General features: G+C 35.4%; 1 protein-coding gene across 2 annotated transcripts; it reads right to left on the reverse strand.

Annotated features, from left to right (window-relative positions):
• Positions 1-12,013: 12,013 nt before the first annotated feature.
• Positions 12,014-15,066, reverse strand: LOC122065954 (UDP-glucuronate:xylan alpha-glucuronosyltransferase 2). 2 transcript variants are annotated; one of them, XM_042629783.1, is made up of 3 exons: positions 14,735-15,066; positions 13,963-14,590; positions 12,014-13,109 (listed from the first exon to the last, which is right to left on the reverse strand). In XM_042629783.1, exons 1-3 carry the CDS (start codon positions 14,900-14,902, stop codon positions 12,151-12,153), a joined length of 1,755 nt encoding a protein of 584 aa, XP_042485717.1. In that variant the 5' UTR covers positions 14,903-15,066; the 3' UTR covers positions 12,014-12,150. The 2 variants fall into 2 exon arrangements, with proteins under 2 accessions (XP_042485717.1, XP_042485719.1); XM_042629785.1 differs by having other exon boundaries at positions 14,730-14,863.
• Between the last annotated feature and the right edge of the window lie 3,255 nt (positions 15,067-18,321).

Below are 18,321 nucleotides of genomic sequence, written 5' to 3' on the forward strand. Positions count from 1 at the left end.
CAAGGCTACTGATGGAAAATGAAAGATGCATCTATTCAGGAAATGGAATGCAATCTGAAGTAGTGGCTATAGGAATTTTCAGATTAGTTTTGCATTCAAAATTTGTAATGGATTTGGATAGAACATTTTATATTCCATCTTTCAAGAAGAACTTGATATCGGTATCACGTGTGGCACCATTAGGATTTTTTTTTCATTTGAGTTTAACTCTAATGATTTTGAAAAACAATGTGATGGTTGATTCTGGTACTTTAATTGATGGTTTATATTTGTTAAATTTAGACTCTTCTTATGAAAGTAGTTTATTATCCACATCCAATAATATAGGCATTAAAAGAATTATTATTAATGAGAAATCCTCTATGTTATGGCACCAAAGATTAGGTCATATTTTCATTGAGAGAATGATTCATTGAGAGAATGAAAAGATTGGTGAAAGGAGTACTTCGTACTCTAGATTTCACTAATTTTGAAACTTGTATAGATTGCATGAAAGGAAAGCAAACCAATAAGTCCAAGAAAGGTGTCAGGAGGAGTACAGAAACTCTTGAGATCATACATATAGACATTTGTCGACTATTTTCCCCACCATGCTATTTTATTTCATTTATAGATGACCACACTAGGTATATTTATCTCTATTTATTAGATTATAAAGATGAAGCATTAGACGTTTTCAAGATCTGTAAGGTAGAAGTAGAGAAACAAATTGATTAAACAATCAAAATTGTTAGATTAGATAGAGGTGGAGAATATTATGGTAGGTACACAGAATCTGGACAGAAACCTGGTCCATTTGCATATTTTCTTCAAGAGCAAGGTATCATTGCACAATATACCATGCCTGGATCTCCGGATCAAAATGGAATTGCTGAAAGAATGAATCGTACTTTAATGAAAATGGTTAGGAGTATGGTGAGTAATTCTACTCTCCCAATATCATTGTGGAGTGAAGCTCTAAAAGCAGTTGTGCACATTTTAAATAGGGTTCCATCAAAGTCTGCTCCTATAATGCCTTATGAGCTTTGGATAAAACGGAAACCTAGTTTAAATCACTTTCGTGTTTGGGGGTGCCCAACTGAAGTAAGGGTTAACAATCCACATTACTAGATTTTAGAATTGTTAGTGGATTCTTCATTGGATATCCAGATAACACTAAGGGTTTTAGAGGGTTTTAGATTCTATTGTCCCTCACATAGGCTGAATATTGTTGAGTTAAGGATAGCCAAATTCTTAGAGGACAGCAATAACAGTGGGAGTTCAGGAGTTCAGAATATAAGGTTTGAAGAACATATAGATTCTGATGATACTTTCATGTCAATAGGTGAAGGATCAAGAATAATACTTTTACCTATGACATGTGGTCCTAGATATGTGGAATATGAAAAATTGACTCATGAGCAACCTACTCTTAAGTCGTTACCATAGATGGATCAGTCTGTTATTGAACCTGTTGATCAACATGAGGATGCAGTTAATGAAAAACAACGATTGAGAAGATCCTCAAAAGTTAGAAAGTCGGCCATACCTTTAGATTATTATGTTTATCTCCTAAAAGATGGAAGTGACATTGGAATTGGGGATGATCCATTGTCATTTAAACAAGCTATGGACAATCGATACTCCAATCGATGTCTTAATGCCATGAAGGATGAAATGGAGTCAATGTCAAAGAATCAAGTCTGGGAACTTGTGAAGTTACCAAAAGTAGTAAAAATTATAGGTTGTAAATGGGTCTACAAGACCAAAAGAGACTCTAGTGGTAACATTGAGCATTACAAGGCCCGATTAGTGGCAAAAGGTTATAATCAAAAGGAAAATATAGATTATAATTTTTTTTTCTAGTATCAAGAAAATATTTAATATGAATTGTCATGGCATTGGTGGCTCATTTTGACCTTGAGCTTCACCAAATGGATATCAAGGCTTAATTTCTTAATGGAGAACTTGATGAAGAGGTTTACATGAAACATCTTGAAGGTTTTTCATCGGAAAAAGAAGAACTTGTTTGTAAATTGAAGAGATCCATAAATGGGTTGAAACAAGCTTTTCAACAGTGGTACTTAAAGTTTGATCACTCGATTACTTCATTTGGATTTGTGGAAAATCGTGCAGATCAATGTATCTACATCAAGACCAAGGGAAGTGGTTTCATCATTCTAGTATTATACATGGATGATATTCCTTTGGCAAGTAGTAATCTCGCATTGTTATATTACACCAAGGAATTCTTGACAAGAAATTTCGATATGAAGGACATGGGTGAAGCCTTCTATGTTTTGGGCATAGAAATTCACCGGGATAGGTTTATGAAGACCATAGGATTTTCCCAAAAAGGATATATCGATAAAATTATTAATCGTTTCAGATTGAGGGATTCTAGACCAAGTATGACACCAATTATAAAAGGTGACAAACTTAATCTTGAACAATGCTTAATGAATGATATGGAGTTAACAAAAAAGGAGAAAATTCCTTATGCATCTGCGGTGGGCAGTTTGATGTATGCTCAAGTTTGTACAAGGCCTGACATTGCCTTTGTAGTTGGAGTCTTAGGAAGATTCCAAAAGAATCCAGGTATGTCACATTGGATAGTAGCAAAGAAATTATTTAGGTACCTAAAGGGCACCAGAGATCACATGCTGACCTACAGGCGTGTAAATGAATTGGAGTTGACTAGATACACAGATTTAGATTATACTGGATGTGAAGATACAAGGAGATCTACATCAAGATACATATTTTTATTGGCTGGAGGAGTAGTATTAGCATAAATCAACCAAAGACTGCTACATCTACTATGGAAGCTGAAGTGGTGGTATGCTATGAGGCTATCTCTCAAGCATCATGGTTATGGCAATTTATCACAGACATTAAGACAGTGCCATCCATTGAGAAGCCAATTTGTGTTTACTGTGATAACACAACAACAGTTAGATTTTTTTACAATACTTGTTCAGTTAGTTGATGCAGACACATCGAGATCAAGTATTTTGTCATAAAGGAAGATGTTCGGGATCACAAGGTTTCGATCGAACATATATGTACCAGTGGTAATATTGCTGACCCATTTACCAAAGGGCTTGCACCTAAGGATTTTGTAGATCATGTAAGGAACATGGGCTTAAGTAGATCATTGTGTAATTAATTGTAATTTTCAGATATTACAATATAAAGTTTGATTCCGACTAAAGTATCAATAAAGTTGCTGTCAGTTTGATTTTTCTGTTATTCAATTAAAGTAGTGCACATTTATTCTGAATAACAGATGCCTATACTCGTTAGGCAATAAAGTTTGGACTAAAGTTATAATCCCATGATTAATTCTATAAAGTTTAAACTTCATCACATAATGGTTCAAGTTGAGAAGGATGACTTATCGTGATACATGGAAGGGAAAAGTTAAGTATTGGAAATTTGGACCGCCATGATTCATTGAGTTAAAATTTTCATCTTGAATGCAAGGTTCTCCATCAGATTGAGTTCAGTATGGTCATACATAAAGTTTGGAATTTAATCATTTATTTGGTATATGGCAATCTAGGCCAAGTGGGAGAATGTTGGCTAGTGTGGCCTTATGTTGCCACATAGGTCATAATTAAGATATTTAATTAAATAAATGTTGGCTAATGTGGCCTTACGTTGCCACATAGGTCATAATTAGTATACTTAATTAAATATTAAATAAAGCAAATGCGATGTAATTGGATGTAACTGGCTATCTACCATAATGGGTGGAGATAGTGTAGTTAATATAAATTAGGACTCTAGTCCTTCTTTTCATTCAACGCAATCTTGTCTCGTTCCATTGAGAAGGTAAGATCTAAGAGAAGGCATAGGAAAGAGATTGACTAAGAGTGTGAGACATTTGCCCACACCAAATCTATCAAAGAATAGGAAAAAAAAAAAAAAGAAGAGAGGATCTCACAAATTTCCAGCGATGGCAGGTTATTACAGTCCAAGAGGAGGTAGACCAAAATATTTAATTCAGCATTTTGTTTTGGTCACCAAGTTCCTCCCATGATCTTACAATCTATACCACCTTCACATAAACAAAAAATATATATATTGGCATCCTGAACCGAAAGATGATATCCAAATTTGTAGCAACTATATTTGTACTTTTCTTATTAGTCTTTGTTGCATCAGATACTTCAATAAAAAACAAATTGCGTAAACTAAAGCAATAAGAAATGAAACGCAAGTATCCATCTTCCGAGCAAAAAAGATACAACCGTAAGCTCCCTAAATTATTTTATGGAAGAGGGATTTATAAAATTTGGAAAAAATGTCAAAGAATTTCACTATAGTTTGTAGATAGATATAAATATTTTTCGCTAAAAGGGGGGGGGGGGAACTGTTTGTAGAGCAATTTGTATTCAGAGCCAGCTTAATTATTCTTCTTATAGTAACTTATCTATCGGTGGTTTGGATCTCAGTTGTAAAGACAAAGAAATGATGCTGGCTGAGTGAGGGGCTTTATAGTTGCTGATTGCATTATCCATACACCTTTCTGTGTCAAAACCTAAAAGTAATCAAACAGAATAGTGAAAAACCAACCAATCAGCAGGAATAGAACTTGAGTATAATCAAAGAATTTGTATATATCTAAAGGAACAATCACTATAAGAAAAAGGGGTTTTCAGGATGGAAATTTTCTGTCGCAAATAACAAAATATTGTCGCTAATACCAATTAGGGATAGTATAAATTTCCATCCCACAACTGTCGTTATAACGACTGTCGCTTTTCCGTCTCTAAGGGTTCAATTGCAACAGATTTAGAGACGAGAATATTCCGTTGCAAAAAACAAAATAAGAGATAGAAATTTCTGTCGTAAATAGTGTGTTTCCTGGCCCATGTAGTGACAGTTTATTTCCGTCACAAAAGAGCCTAAATTATTTGAGATAGATTTTTACTGTCGTAAACTATTGGCAATTGGGATGGAAGATTCTGTCCTAAAAAAGGTAGTTCTTTAGGGACAGTAAAAATCCGTCGCTAAAGGTGTAGAAGTAAATAAAAAAAATTATTTTTCATATACATATATTAGCCTGTTGTTACACATAAGTAGATCCACGTAGACATTTAATATTTACATCATCCAAAATTAATAACTTGAAATAAATCAATACAAATTTAAAATTTACATCATCATCAAACAAAATGATAGATAAAACTATTTTTCCCCCCAAATATCTTTATCGTTAACATTCAACAATATCCTGTAGCAACTTCAACCTGTGAAGAATAAGTATGATAAATATTAATATAATATATTGAATGATTGGCACTAAAAAAATAAAAATTTTAGAGATCCAAGTCCATTAAATTCTAACCGTCATCTAGACATTATTCTACCCAAATTCTTTGTTGGAAGAACAAATCATAAATAAATTAAGTAAGAAAGTCCTAAATCCTAGATTCAGATTCCTACAAGTGTATCCATGTTACAAGGAACTTTTTTAGAAAATTATAAAGTGAATTACTTTTCACTGAAAAAATTAAGAAATTTAACATACTCTTGGATCATAGGTTGGATTCAAATTAATAAAAAAAAGTTTGAACTGCAGCTAATTTTTCATTAGATGATCTCTTTCAAAAGTCAGACTCAAAGCAAAAAATGAGAACCGAAAAACAAAATCCAAAACATAAACACGAACGAGTTAATTTTCTGATTTCATACCAAAAGAAAGAGCTAATACCCATGAAGAAACAGATTGATCGAACTATAAGTCCAATGCAAGTGGAAGAGAAACATAAAACATTCAAATGCAAAAAAATACTACATTTAATGAAATATGATGTTGAACCCAACTCTATTTTGGTTACATCAGTATGGGAAGAAGAAGAAGATGAACCCAAAACAAACATACTTTCATTGATAAGAGGAAATGATAGTAACCAAAAATGAAAGAAATAATTTAAACAATTACTTGACATCAGCATATATGTTTGATTGAATCTCACTAAATAAGTCAAAGAAGTAAGGAACAATGACAATACAAACCTGGTGTCACAGGAAAGAAGAAAAGAAATAAGAGAACTGAAAGAGGATCATAACTCCCACTTGAACACCCTCATATAGCTCTGTTGAAATAAGCCTAACATACTTCTCTGCTGAAACATAAAGCTATACATGAGGAAAGGAAATTAATTCATTTATACCATTTAAGCTAAATTTTTTATTATACTAGTTTCTCAAATCCTACTCGACTATCATATCTTACTACAATTACTAAAAGAATGGTGGTGATAACCTAATAAAAAAAATGAGGAAATGAAATTAATTCAACAAGAAAGGAAGGGGAAGTAGCCTTTGAATGATTCCCATGAAAAGGCCCCATTAAACCACACCAAAAAAAAAAAAAAAAAAAACCAGAAAACATATGGGCTGAAATCACCTCAGATGGAGAAGAGCTTAATCATCTACCCATATAATTTGAAGATTCTGATGCTTTGCTTCCAGTCAAGAAAAGATGATCTTTCAATTCTTCGATGACTGTCCCAAAGCCTAATTCTCTGGATAAAGATAGAAACCAAGCCTCAAGGAATAACAACTACAAAGCATAGCATAACATTCCATACAACAATAGATAATGAGTATTTGCTTCCACATACACCTTTTTAACCATTATAGAAAATCAAAATAAAGAATCAATTAAACCACAACATCAAACCAGAATGAACTTCTCCCAACTATAAAAAAATTCCCCAATATCAAAGAAGAGAACCAGAACCTTGATACTTGAACATGTAGTCACTTGCCTGTCACTATTGTAAAATGGAGGATAACTACTTGAATCTTTTCACTATATATTGGGCATGAAAAGGAAAGGAAAACTAGCAAAAAAATTGAGGATATTGACAAGAATTGGGGGTTGGGGTTGAGGAACAAAGTTTTAAAACCCTAAGTTGGGAATTGGATTAGTTTCCATCTGTTCTGATTTAAATCACTTGGAATCAACTAGACAAGACAAAATTGAATTGGAGATAAACGACATATCTCTAAAATATTGAAAATATTCTGTTCTGATTTTAAAATCGTGTAAAAGAATAAAACAAATTCTAATGTTGTCTATACTTAAAGCCTATTGCAATTTTTTCTTCTTCTTCTTTACCCATTCCAAAAACAATAAAATTTAGCAACAGAAAGATCCAGAGGAGTGCAAGGATCAATCTAGTAGTACTTTAAAATGTCCACCATAATAATTTTAAAAAAAAAGGGGGGAGCAAATTGATCAATCAGGGACAAGAGCCTTCTACTATTTTAGTATTTGGATGACGAGAGTGGGACGGCCAAAATAGGAGAAAGTATGGCTACAGGCGGTTAATGCTGATTTCCATGATTATCACAAAAAGAGTGGGATTCATTGACTTCACATTTCCCATATATGGGGTAAATATTTGCAGAAGAAAAATTGAAGCCATAGAATATAAGTGCAGAAGTAAAATTGAAGTCATAGAATATGTAAGTGAATTTCAATGATATTAGGGTTGGAAACAAAGTGGGAAGAAAGAAATAAAAGGTTTTTTTGTTCCAACTTCTATTGGATTAGAATCAAACCATCATGTGTATAGTAAATCAAATTAAAATGATATGCAAAGTAAAGGTACGGAGTTGATTGTTACCTTTGATTGAAATGGTACAAATCGATTTGAAGGAAAACCCCCTTGTTGTGGTTGAGATCCTATTACCCAGAGTTTGGGATCGAAAGAAGAAGATTTGAGAGATATCAAACTCTCTTTGGTTGCGTGGTTGTGCCAGTGCTAATGGTAGAATAGGGTAGAATATTTGAAAAAAAAAAGAAAAAAGTAAAAAAGAACAAGAAGAAAGTAAGGCACCGTTTGATAACGTTCCTGCTGTTTCTGTGTCTAGAAATAGCAGAAACGATTCTTCACGTTTCTGTTCTATTATAAACTTGTTTCTCGGATCGTTTTTTACACACATTAACTTACAGAAAGATATTTTTCAATTGAATTACCCAAAGCCCACACAAATTCATCCATCCAAGAGACCCTAAAAATCTAAAAACCCAGAACACAAATATGGAATAAAAAAAAGGCAGCCATGGGTAGAACGGTGTTGGTGATTAAAGCCATGTTGTTGGTACAGAAAGACAGACATTACTTCTCATTAGTCACATTGGAACTTGATCAAGATTAGGTAAACGATATAAGAAAAACAACCCAAAAAACAAAGTATAGCCTACTGTAATTTGAAAAAAAAAAAAGTTGCCACAAGGTAGGAGCTCTAATTAGCTTCTCTAGATTGAGTGTGCTGTTATAGAAGGGTTACAATTCCCCAAAAAAATCAAATAGATCTACTGGGCGATTAGAATGACTTTCAGATTCAACAGATCTGAAAAAATACCCCAAAATAGAGTATCACATGGAGTAATACAGAACTTCAATTACAGAGGATCAGGGAGGCTGATCAACATCAAAACATAGCTCGAGTGTACCTTTTGGAAGGGTGATTCAACCCTTAAAAACTGAGATAAATACAATGGCCTGATGAGAAGTCTTCTTCTAAATCAAGGTTCTCATTCAGAAGATGGATTCAAAAACAAAAATCGAACCTACCAAAAGATTAAAACAATGAAAAATTGATGAATGAGTTCAACTAATGTACCTTCCAGATCAGAATTCAACAGAGAACACAAAGATGATTGGTAGAGGCTCTGACGACGAGAGATGAGAGAAGGAAGAAGACGAAACGATTACCCAAGTCAATAATGGAGACTTACGGGTCTTAGGTCTCTTGACTGAAACCCAAATCAGGAATACCTTAGGGTTTAACTACTACTCTTCTCGTGTGAAGATACGTGACTGAGAGAATGTAATAGGAAGAGATTTGAAAGCTTTATTAGAGCCCTAAATAAAATCCAGGTAAGAGCATACATTAAAAAACCTAGACAAATATCAGAGAAGGGTTAAAGGCTTACCGTTCTTGCAGCAAATGTGTTTGAAGATCAGATGCTTCAGGTGATTGAAGATGGAAGAAACTACAGTCCAAGAAGATGGAAACCACAGTTGATTTTCCAAATCTCCAATGAAGCTTCAAGCGTCAGTTTACATCTGAGAAACACAGTTCGAACGAGTGATTGAGGAAGTTTTCACGAGTTGCAGATCATTGCTCAGGAGCTCTTGGGAAGAGTAGGGTTGTTTCTCAAGAGTTGCAGAGTAGTGTTCCAGTGGAATAAGGGGAGTTGTGGGATGAGACGAGAGGCGCGGGTTTGAGAGGAGAGAGTTGGCTTTGTTGGTTCGTTCGAATTTAACACGATTGAGAGATTTGAGCACACAGATTTGGAAGGAAAAATTCTCTAATTTTGGGACAGTTTGTTATCTGTCTCCAATTTTGCGACGGAAAATTTTCGCCTCTAATGATAAATATGTATCGAATTAATCGTATAGATTTCGGTTCATTCAAATTTAGTGCGATTCAAAGATTTGAGTGCGCAGGCTTGAAAAGAAAATTTCTTTAATTTAGGGACAGTTAGACATCCGTCTCCAATTTTACGACGGAAACTTTCTGTCTCCAATGATAAATATGTATCAAATTAATCATATCGAATTCGATACTTTCGAATCTAACACATTTTAGTATGTTCTATACTTTAGATACGTAGCAACGGAGCTATTTCTGTCTCAAATGATTTATTTAAGGACGGAAAAAATCCATCGTAATAAAGATGTAAATTCAATAAAAATTTAATCATAATAGCGATGGAAAAATTCAGTCCCAAATATTGGGACGGTAACATTTTTGTCCCATATAGTGCGACAGAACTATATCCGTCCCGAATAGTTTATTTAGGGATGGAAAGTAATCCGTTGTAATAGATGTAAAATTTATTCATAATGGTGACAAAAAAATTCCTTCCCAAATATTGGGACGGTAACATTTATGTCCCATATATTGTGGCAGAATTATATTCGTCCCAAATGGTTTATTTAGGGACGGAAAGTAATCCGTTGTAATAGATGTAAAATTCAATCACAGTAGCAACGGAAAATTCCGTCTCAAATATATATATCTGTCTCAACTGCTAGATATGTAGCAACGGAATTATATCCATCCCAAATGGTTTATTTAGGGGACATAAATTTCGTTCATCCCTAAAAAAGTGTCCCAAATACCCTATTTTTTTGTAGTGACTACTTCACCAAATTTATTAAATTTCATGCTTTAAATTGAAAAGGCAAAAATTTGCTCCTATTATTGAGTTCTATTTAATGCCCAAGTGGGAGCCATTTCAACCAACTTTGTGCCTTCAATTGAATATTATGTATCAAGTCATAAGTGCCCAAGTATATTGAGAATCATCATTACTCTTTTATCTTGCATACCTATCTTCATTAGAGGGTTTTGTCAAGATCTTGTAATTTTCATCTCAGTAAGCCTAGAAAACCACTAAGTTTGAGTGGGAGCCCAAACATTTGGGTTTATGTTGATCACGGAAAAACATTTTGAAGGTTGATGGAGTTGATCACTTTAGTAGGAAGTCTAAGAGGGTAGCTCTTGGTAATGGATGTAGGTTAATTGTCCAACCACTCCAAAATCCCTGTGCATCACTCTTTTTGCTCTATCCCCTTCTCAAGTATCTTTTACACTTTTTTCTTTTTGCAACATCTGTTTTGGGTTCATCAAAGGTGGGTGGACAAGTTTCTTAATTGTTTCTTGGGCAAGAGATTGCCAACAGGTCACGTAGCCCTTGCACCAATGCTGAGGCCAATAAGAATTAATGTTTGAGCATTAATATGGATGGGATTCTTAATTTCATACGAGACCGGCTGATAAATCCATAGGCTTTTGTGTATGACACAAGAACCAAGTGACATTTGTTTTCCCTTGTTTATTTAATTCCCTCACCCACCTCACCACATCCCTACCTAATCATTGGTTTGCTTAACCTACCGTTTAGCTTCCTAATTGGTAGGTACTTTGCACCTATTTATAAAATACTTGGCACTTATTCAGAGAATAGACATTAATTAGCATATTATTATACTGGTATATGACGAGCTTGAAAATTTCTAGCGATTACAGCATTTATTTATGATGTAAGGTTTAAAAGACCTTGACAATGTTTTGCCATATTTAACAATGAAAAATGGAGAAATTTTTTTGATGGAAAAATAAGGGGAAACGTGGAAAATGGACTTCTAAGTTAAAGATTCTTGATCTGGGTTGGGTATGATTTATCCATAAAAGGCATACCTAACATTGTGTAGGAGAAGTACATCCATTACCATCAGTAATGTTTACCCCCTATCGTACATAGTCAGATATATATATATATATATATCTTCTTTTTTTTTTTTGTGTCTGTATGTGTGCAAGACCCACATTGGAGCAAATAAAGGATCCACAATGGGCAAGAGAAGGCACCCACGAGAGACCAGCAAAGGGGCACCTTTGACTTTTCCTAAATTTACGTAGAGCCCAACTACCTAGTTGCCTACACCGAGCTCACCCCCTACGTCCCTTGAACATGGCGTTTATTTATTTGGTTTGCAGATCTTGGATTAAAAATTACACAATGAGGGGTCACACCATGGATGAAAATCGTCTGCAATTCCGATCTCGTACAATTCTATGAAATACCCCCTTTAGGGGGTGACACGTGTATTGATACCAATGCAATGGTCCAGATCTGATTTAAATGACTTAAGGTTTTATTAGTTGTACCAGATCTGGACCATTGTATTTATATCAATACACGTGTCACCCCCTAAAGAGGGTATTTCATGGAATTGTACGAGATCGGAATTGCAGACGATTTCAACCCGTCACACCATCCTAACATGAAATGTTAGTGGCTTGGAGCTTTGGTGCACCCAATAATTGATTTGCTTAACCTACCAGTTTAGCTTCCTGATTGGTACTTACTTCACACCTATTTACTTTCTTAAGTAATGATAATGAGCTTCATATAAATCAGCTTTAATGATCTTAGCTATAAACACTATCATCACCAATTGGGTTATTTTTAGTCTTTTTTTCTCATAAATTAAGAGAGCCTCAGAGCAAGTATTTTATAAGTAAGAAATTGTTACAAACATAATGTGTTCTCAATATCTACGATCTATACACACACAAATTATGTTTTACAAAACAAATTAACAACAAATTAAAGAAACTAATAGATTATTGCAAGTTATGCTTATTGCGTCTTGGATCAGTAATGTTGATCCTCCAATGCCCATTTTGTAAGCCCTTCTCTCTGGCCTTCTTTCTATCCCAATCCAATTCAATCTTCCTTTGCTTAGTGAGTGCACAAAACTTCTGCAACTTCCCATCCATTGCATCATGCACTTTCCACCATCTTTGATGAGCAATGTCACTTGCATAAACATGTTGATCACTTTTATCCCAATTACAATCATAATCTCTATAACATAACCAAGGCTTTAATCCAACGAAATGTATCGAATAAAGCTTCGGCGGATCCGAAGCAAAAAGCTGATTCTTCATGCTTGATTCTAATGTTGTGTTTGCCCAAAAGTTCTTCAAGTAGTTCACTCTCCTTGGCCACCTATGCCACCACACAAATACCTCATTAAGGAAGCCTTGGTCTCCTCCATTGTATGATACTATCTCCTTCCTCAATTCCATTAGAGCTTTAAAGGTGCATTTTGATGGTTCAATTACCATGATTCCTGAATTGAAGATTGAAGCATCATTTCCGGTCGCCGACATTTGGGGAAAATGGAATAAGATATCCATGTTTCGGAGTACTACAATGTCGGAGTCAATGAAGATGATCTTGTCATAATCAGTGAGCTGCCATAGTCGGAACTTACTGTAGTTATATTCATTGTAAGCATTTTTTTCTGCTTTGGGGTTTCTGATCCGTTTGATCATTCGAATTTTCCATCCGGCGGCAGCAAGTACAGCACGTTTCGGTTGAGAGATGGATTTGTCTAGTAACATAACAAGGTCACACTTGGTTCCTGTTGCAAGGATGCTTTGGGCAAGAGCTATGGCACCACAGACATAGGCTTCAGAGGAGTGAAGAACCGTGACATATGCCTCTCTTCTTGTCACATTCTTTCCTTGGTTTGTAGTCATGAGCTGGGATTGATTGTATACCTCATCAATGCTTCCTGCAAATTTATTGTTTCTATGTTAATTAATCAATCAGAAAAATTATTAGTCCTCAATTAATGGGATCCCACCACCCATATAAACCCTTCATCTAATCCTAGAGTCAAAGCAATTAATTGATGCACCATTGGCTCGTGATTTGATACCTCATAGATGACGAGATCCCATGTGAAGAGGTCATCATGCGGGGAGAGGATCCAGACTCCCCCCACCCCCACCACTATCCCTACCCCTTCACCGGAAAAAAAGAAAAGGAGGGTCCTCTAATACCTAATGGTGGTACTGAAGAAAAAAACTACATGGCCTACCTATCAGTATGGATTGGATATTATGCCATAGTCACTGTTTTACTTTTCTTTGTTTCCAAATCACGGAACCAATGTGAATGGTTTGGTAGGGCGGTTGGTGTAAGACTAATAAGTTCTACCTCGAGCTAGCTAACCGCAAAAAGAAGATTGCAATAATGGTTGTGGAGAAGGTCAAAAGAATCATATTACTTTAGCATACTTTTGATCCAATTAGTCCTTACATTATCTCTCACTATTTGTTAAGCATCACGACTATTTAGGACCTCGGCACAACAGTAATATTGTTCCATTATGATTCAGTGGTGATAGATTTGAATACATTACAATGAAGAATTTGGATCCTCTCCATGTCCCTTAACCTCAGATAACAATCTCATACCATCCATAGGGTTGTGGCGTTGCTTGAGGTTAAGTGACATGGATAGGATCCCGGCCAGCCCACAAAGGTGGGAGCCTCGTGCACTGGGCGGAACACCCTCAGCATGCCAAGCTAAAAACTAATAGCATTGATATACACTATAGATGTTGCAGATGGAGCACATACCTTCTTCCCAGAGTGGCAAGGCCAATTTGCAAGACCCAATAGGCAAAGAAACCTTATGTTCCAATCTGCTCATTTCTGGCTCATACCACCACCAATCCCCCTCTCTCTTCACCATATCTTCACATCGAAACAGCTCCATCATAGGCCTGCAAGGACTCAAAAACAATATCTTCATTCTTCTCCCAGTAGCCCTCTTCCCCCTCTTCACTGCCAAATTAGCTGCTGTGAGATGAACTTGAAGCCTAAACACATCTCTACCCCACCCTTCTTTGGGATACTCACAAGGCAACTTGGCCACCACCATGTCCATCTCCTCATAGGCCATGAAATCCGGCATAGGTATCTCTGGGCACGTCGATACATCGCTTTCTTCCTCCTCGTCGATCCACTCTGGGAACAAATCTTTCCATTCTAGGTACTCCGAGACACGTTCAAAGTGGACTGGTATAAATTTCCCAAAGCCTTTCCATTCACTCACACCTTTTCCATCCATGTTCACCATTCCTATCTTCCTTACCCTTCCCATTTCACTCAAGAAGCTGGGCTTCTCTCTTTTCAATATTTTGCTCTTTCCTTTCAATGTTGTCTCTTCTAGGACTGCCTTCATCTTTACTACACCATCTTCAACCTGCAAATTTAATTCACAAAGTCCAATAAATTAAAGAACATTCCATCATTCTTCTTTATAAGTGCAATAAACCTTTATTTGGATGTAAGCAATGCATAACTAACTAACTAACTAACTAACTACTCTCAAGTCTACTCACCTTACCTTCTGGTGGCACTCGCGCAGCGAGCACCGAACAATGGTCGCTGGATACTCGAGGTAGCCGGAAGTAGATGATCCAAGGAGAAGGGTGACATAGATGACAAAGAAGAATGCAAGGAACATCAAATTGATTTTAATAACCAAAGCCTTGGAAGGAATGGCCTTCATCATTTTTGAAGACCAAAATCTTCAAATGCCTTTGTAATGTAGAAAATACCTCTAACAAAACCTACACATATCTCCCTTTTTATATTCTATATCAACTTTCACTCATCATCATTCCTAAAAGATATTTCAAGCCCACAAGTATTTCATGGAGGATTTTGGTTGTGGTGGTTAGAGGACTTAAGAGATGAGATTAGACTTAAAATTAAAAATTAAGCAATGTTCCTTGTCATGGGTTTCCTTCCCTTAACACGAAAGGGTGGGTAAGGAAAATAAATAAAACCTACTTTGTTTTTCCACCTGTCAGTGTCTTTTCTAGAGCTTTTTCTATGAAATTCACCATATTAACCTTCATTTAGGATCAAACAATAGATTTGCTTCCCCTTATCTTACAATTACATTTCCATCTAAACTTGGCTACTTTGGGTTTGACAAAAAGAAAAACAACAATGGTCTCAGCTCAACCTATTAGCTATTACCATCATAATATGGAATCCTAAAGACTTCTCCATTATGAAGAGCTTCCTTAGTTAGAGGGTTGCGTGGACAACATTAACCCTTTGATTAGATTTATCTATGCAAAAGGAATTAAAAAGAACCTTCTTCCCATCAGATTTACAGCCGCTCTCTAAGGCCTCAAGTTCTTGTTAGTTGCAGTGTCCATTTTCCCTCATAAAGATTGTGGGCCTCTGTACATTCCGAAATAGTTGTAAATGAAAGAGACTCCTTTATTTTCTTATTAGCTATATATAAATATATATATATATATATATATTTTTTTTTTTTTCATTGGTAGGAGAATGTAGGTTGGATTTCACAGCTCACCAAATTGATTTGAAACTACATTTTTTCACAACCTCCAAACCCAATTGTCAGGTAAACAGTAACCCATCACGGATATCAAATCATTGCTGATTGTTCAATCCATGGCGATGCTGATGGCCCACAGATTAATTAGATTGTTTACCAAAGTGTCCGATGAACTGTTTTGGCTTCTCAAAGGCAAGAGTCTCATTCACCGTCTAATGCTAAAAGTGGTTAGTGCAAGGTAGATTATGAACATAAAAATTTGAGAATAAGAGACTTAAGTGATATGCATTTATCATTTTACAATATGATGGGTTGAATGATACTATGAGGAACCAAGTCAATATCTTGCACCAAATCTTGAGACCTTCAATTGGTAGATGAAGGGTTTATATGGATTTTTAACTTTGGGTGGAATAGGACTGCCGTGGAGGGTATAGCTTCCCAGACTGAAATTATGGCCGCACTAGTATGCGTCTTCTCAGATTCTCTTTCTTCTGCACTGATATATATATGTGAGTCCTCTGTGTATCAATCGTGCAATACCTCCTCCTGTGCTTGTATTGGTTTGGCATAGGAGATTCAATCTCACCAACAGTCCAATAGTGTGTGTTAATCTTTTGCCTTATTTTAAGCTCCTTACAATAACTACAAAAAGTATCCAATCATTTAAAAGTTAAGTAGAACACACCTAGGGTCTGTCTGATAACGTTTTATGAAACGCGTTTCTGCCGTTTTTGGACAAACGGAACAAAAAGCGTATGATAAAACTGTTTCGTTTCACTTGTTTTCAGAAATAGAAATTGAAATTTCTACTTATTTATGGTTCAAGAAACGACTCAGGCGAAACAAGTAGAACTTGTTTTGCCGTTTCTAGAAACGACTTGTGGTCATTCTTTCACTGGTTACTATCGACTTCTAGAAACATGACTTATCAAACACCTTCAATTCCATTTTTGTTTCTAGAAACGAAAATTTATGTTTCTTCCATTTCTTGAAACAGAAACGGCAGAAACATTATCAAACGGACCCTAGTCAACTATTCTTGGTTTTTTTTTTTTTTTTTTTTTTTTTTTTTTTTTTTTTTTTTTTTTGTAATATTGGAAGATTTCTTTCCATGAGAATGTTGGCAAGTCAACTTCACGAGAATTTTACTTCAACATTGAAGATGTACCACATGTAGAATATAATTAGAAGAAAAAACAAAACATATTTGACTAGAAACATTTAAATCACATTGTGTTTGGTATGCATTTTAGGTTGATAATGCATTCTAAGAAATCATATTAAATGCAGCCTTAATTTCAAAAAGTTACTTTGTGATTCCAAATGCTTTCTAAACATAAATGTATATTTTGTTCTCTTTAATCATGATTTAGAGTTGAGATCTTCAGGAGGTAGAGTGTTCGAGATCTACAAAATGTTGAGGTTGAGAAAATGAAATAACAAATATATGTTAAATAAATAACTGTTCCAAATGTTTAATTTCATTGGTAGAAGACTAAGGCCACATCTGTATGATTTTTTAGAATACATAATTAACCTGAATGTGATGTACCTTCTAATAAAGAAAATGAAGGGAAATGAAAAATACAATATAGGAAGCACAAGATCTGGTAGGCAAGCCCCATAGGGACACCTTTCTTTAGCTGACTTCGAAGCATTGAACTCCAGCAGATGATGTAGTGCACGCCTTCCATGCCTAATGCAACTGGAACAATTCAAAATTCGATACTCTCAATTAACCCCATGGCTTCATCCACCAATAGTACCATACATGTTGGCCCACTAGCCTGATTCTTGTTTCAAAGTTCAAAATTGATGCAACTCTAGAGCAAAACCTCAGTGAGGTGGTACCAATAGACATGATCCGATAAAGAGATCTTAGAATTAAAATGACTAAAATTTCTGGGATCACAATGTTTATGCCTACATTTATTATACTTAGAAGTTAAAAAGCAAAAACAGAGAGGAACTTTGTGAGGAATATTTCAGTGGAAAAAAAGTTTCCTATCAGAGAACGTGGTTACAACATCTGCATCCTTGACTCTCTGCTCTTCTCTGTAAGATGACCTCCTTAATCCCTATAGAATAGAATCAAAAGTGAGGTATAGATTGTTTCTCACATAGGTGTATGAACCATATTCCTAGACAAAAAACACTTCCTCTCTTTCAATTTTAATATTCCAAGTCTCAAATTTTATCTAATACAAATCATGCTCTGTTTGATATCTTTTATTGAAGAAAGTGTTGTGTTAAATGAATAGGAAAGGCTTTGGCAGACTGCCCACTCTCGGTAAACTAGTGGGCAATAGACATAGGGAAAGGGCGACAACAATGGGTGGGAGTACTCATTTCACTAGGAGAGGAAGACACATGACTGAACAGTGGTATGCGCAACCTTTTCCCTAGATGAATTTATAGAAGGAAAATGTTTTTCAAAAGATTTTATCTCCCACAAAATACAAAGTTGCAATATTAGGCCATTGCCAATGTAGATGCCGAGCTAATATGGCCCTGCTAATCTCTCATCAAGAAACTTGGCATAATAAAGAAGGCTTACTAGCTAAACGAAGGCCAAGTAATTTAATATTCCGATAAACTTAAATAAAACGCCG

The sequence above is a fragment of the Macadamia integrifolia genome, unplaced genomic scaffold (genome assembly GCF_013358625.1).
Source record: "Macadamia integrifolia cultivar HAES 741 unplaced genomic scaffold, SCU_Mint_v3 scaffold2160, whole genome shotgun sequence".
In the NCBI taxonomy this organism is placed as follows: domain Eukaryota; kingdom Viridiplantae; phylum Streptophyta; class Magnoliopsida; order Proteales; family Proteaceae; genus Macadamia; species Macadamia integrifolia.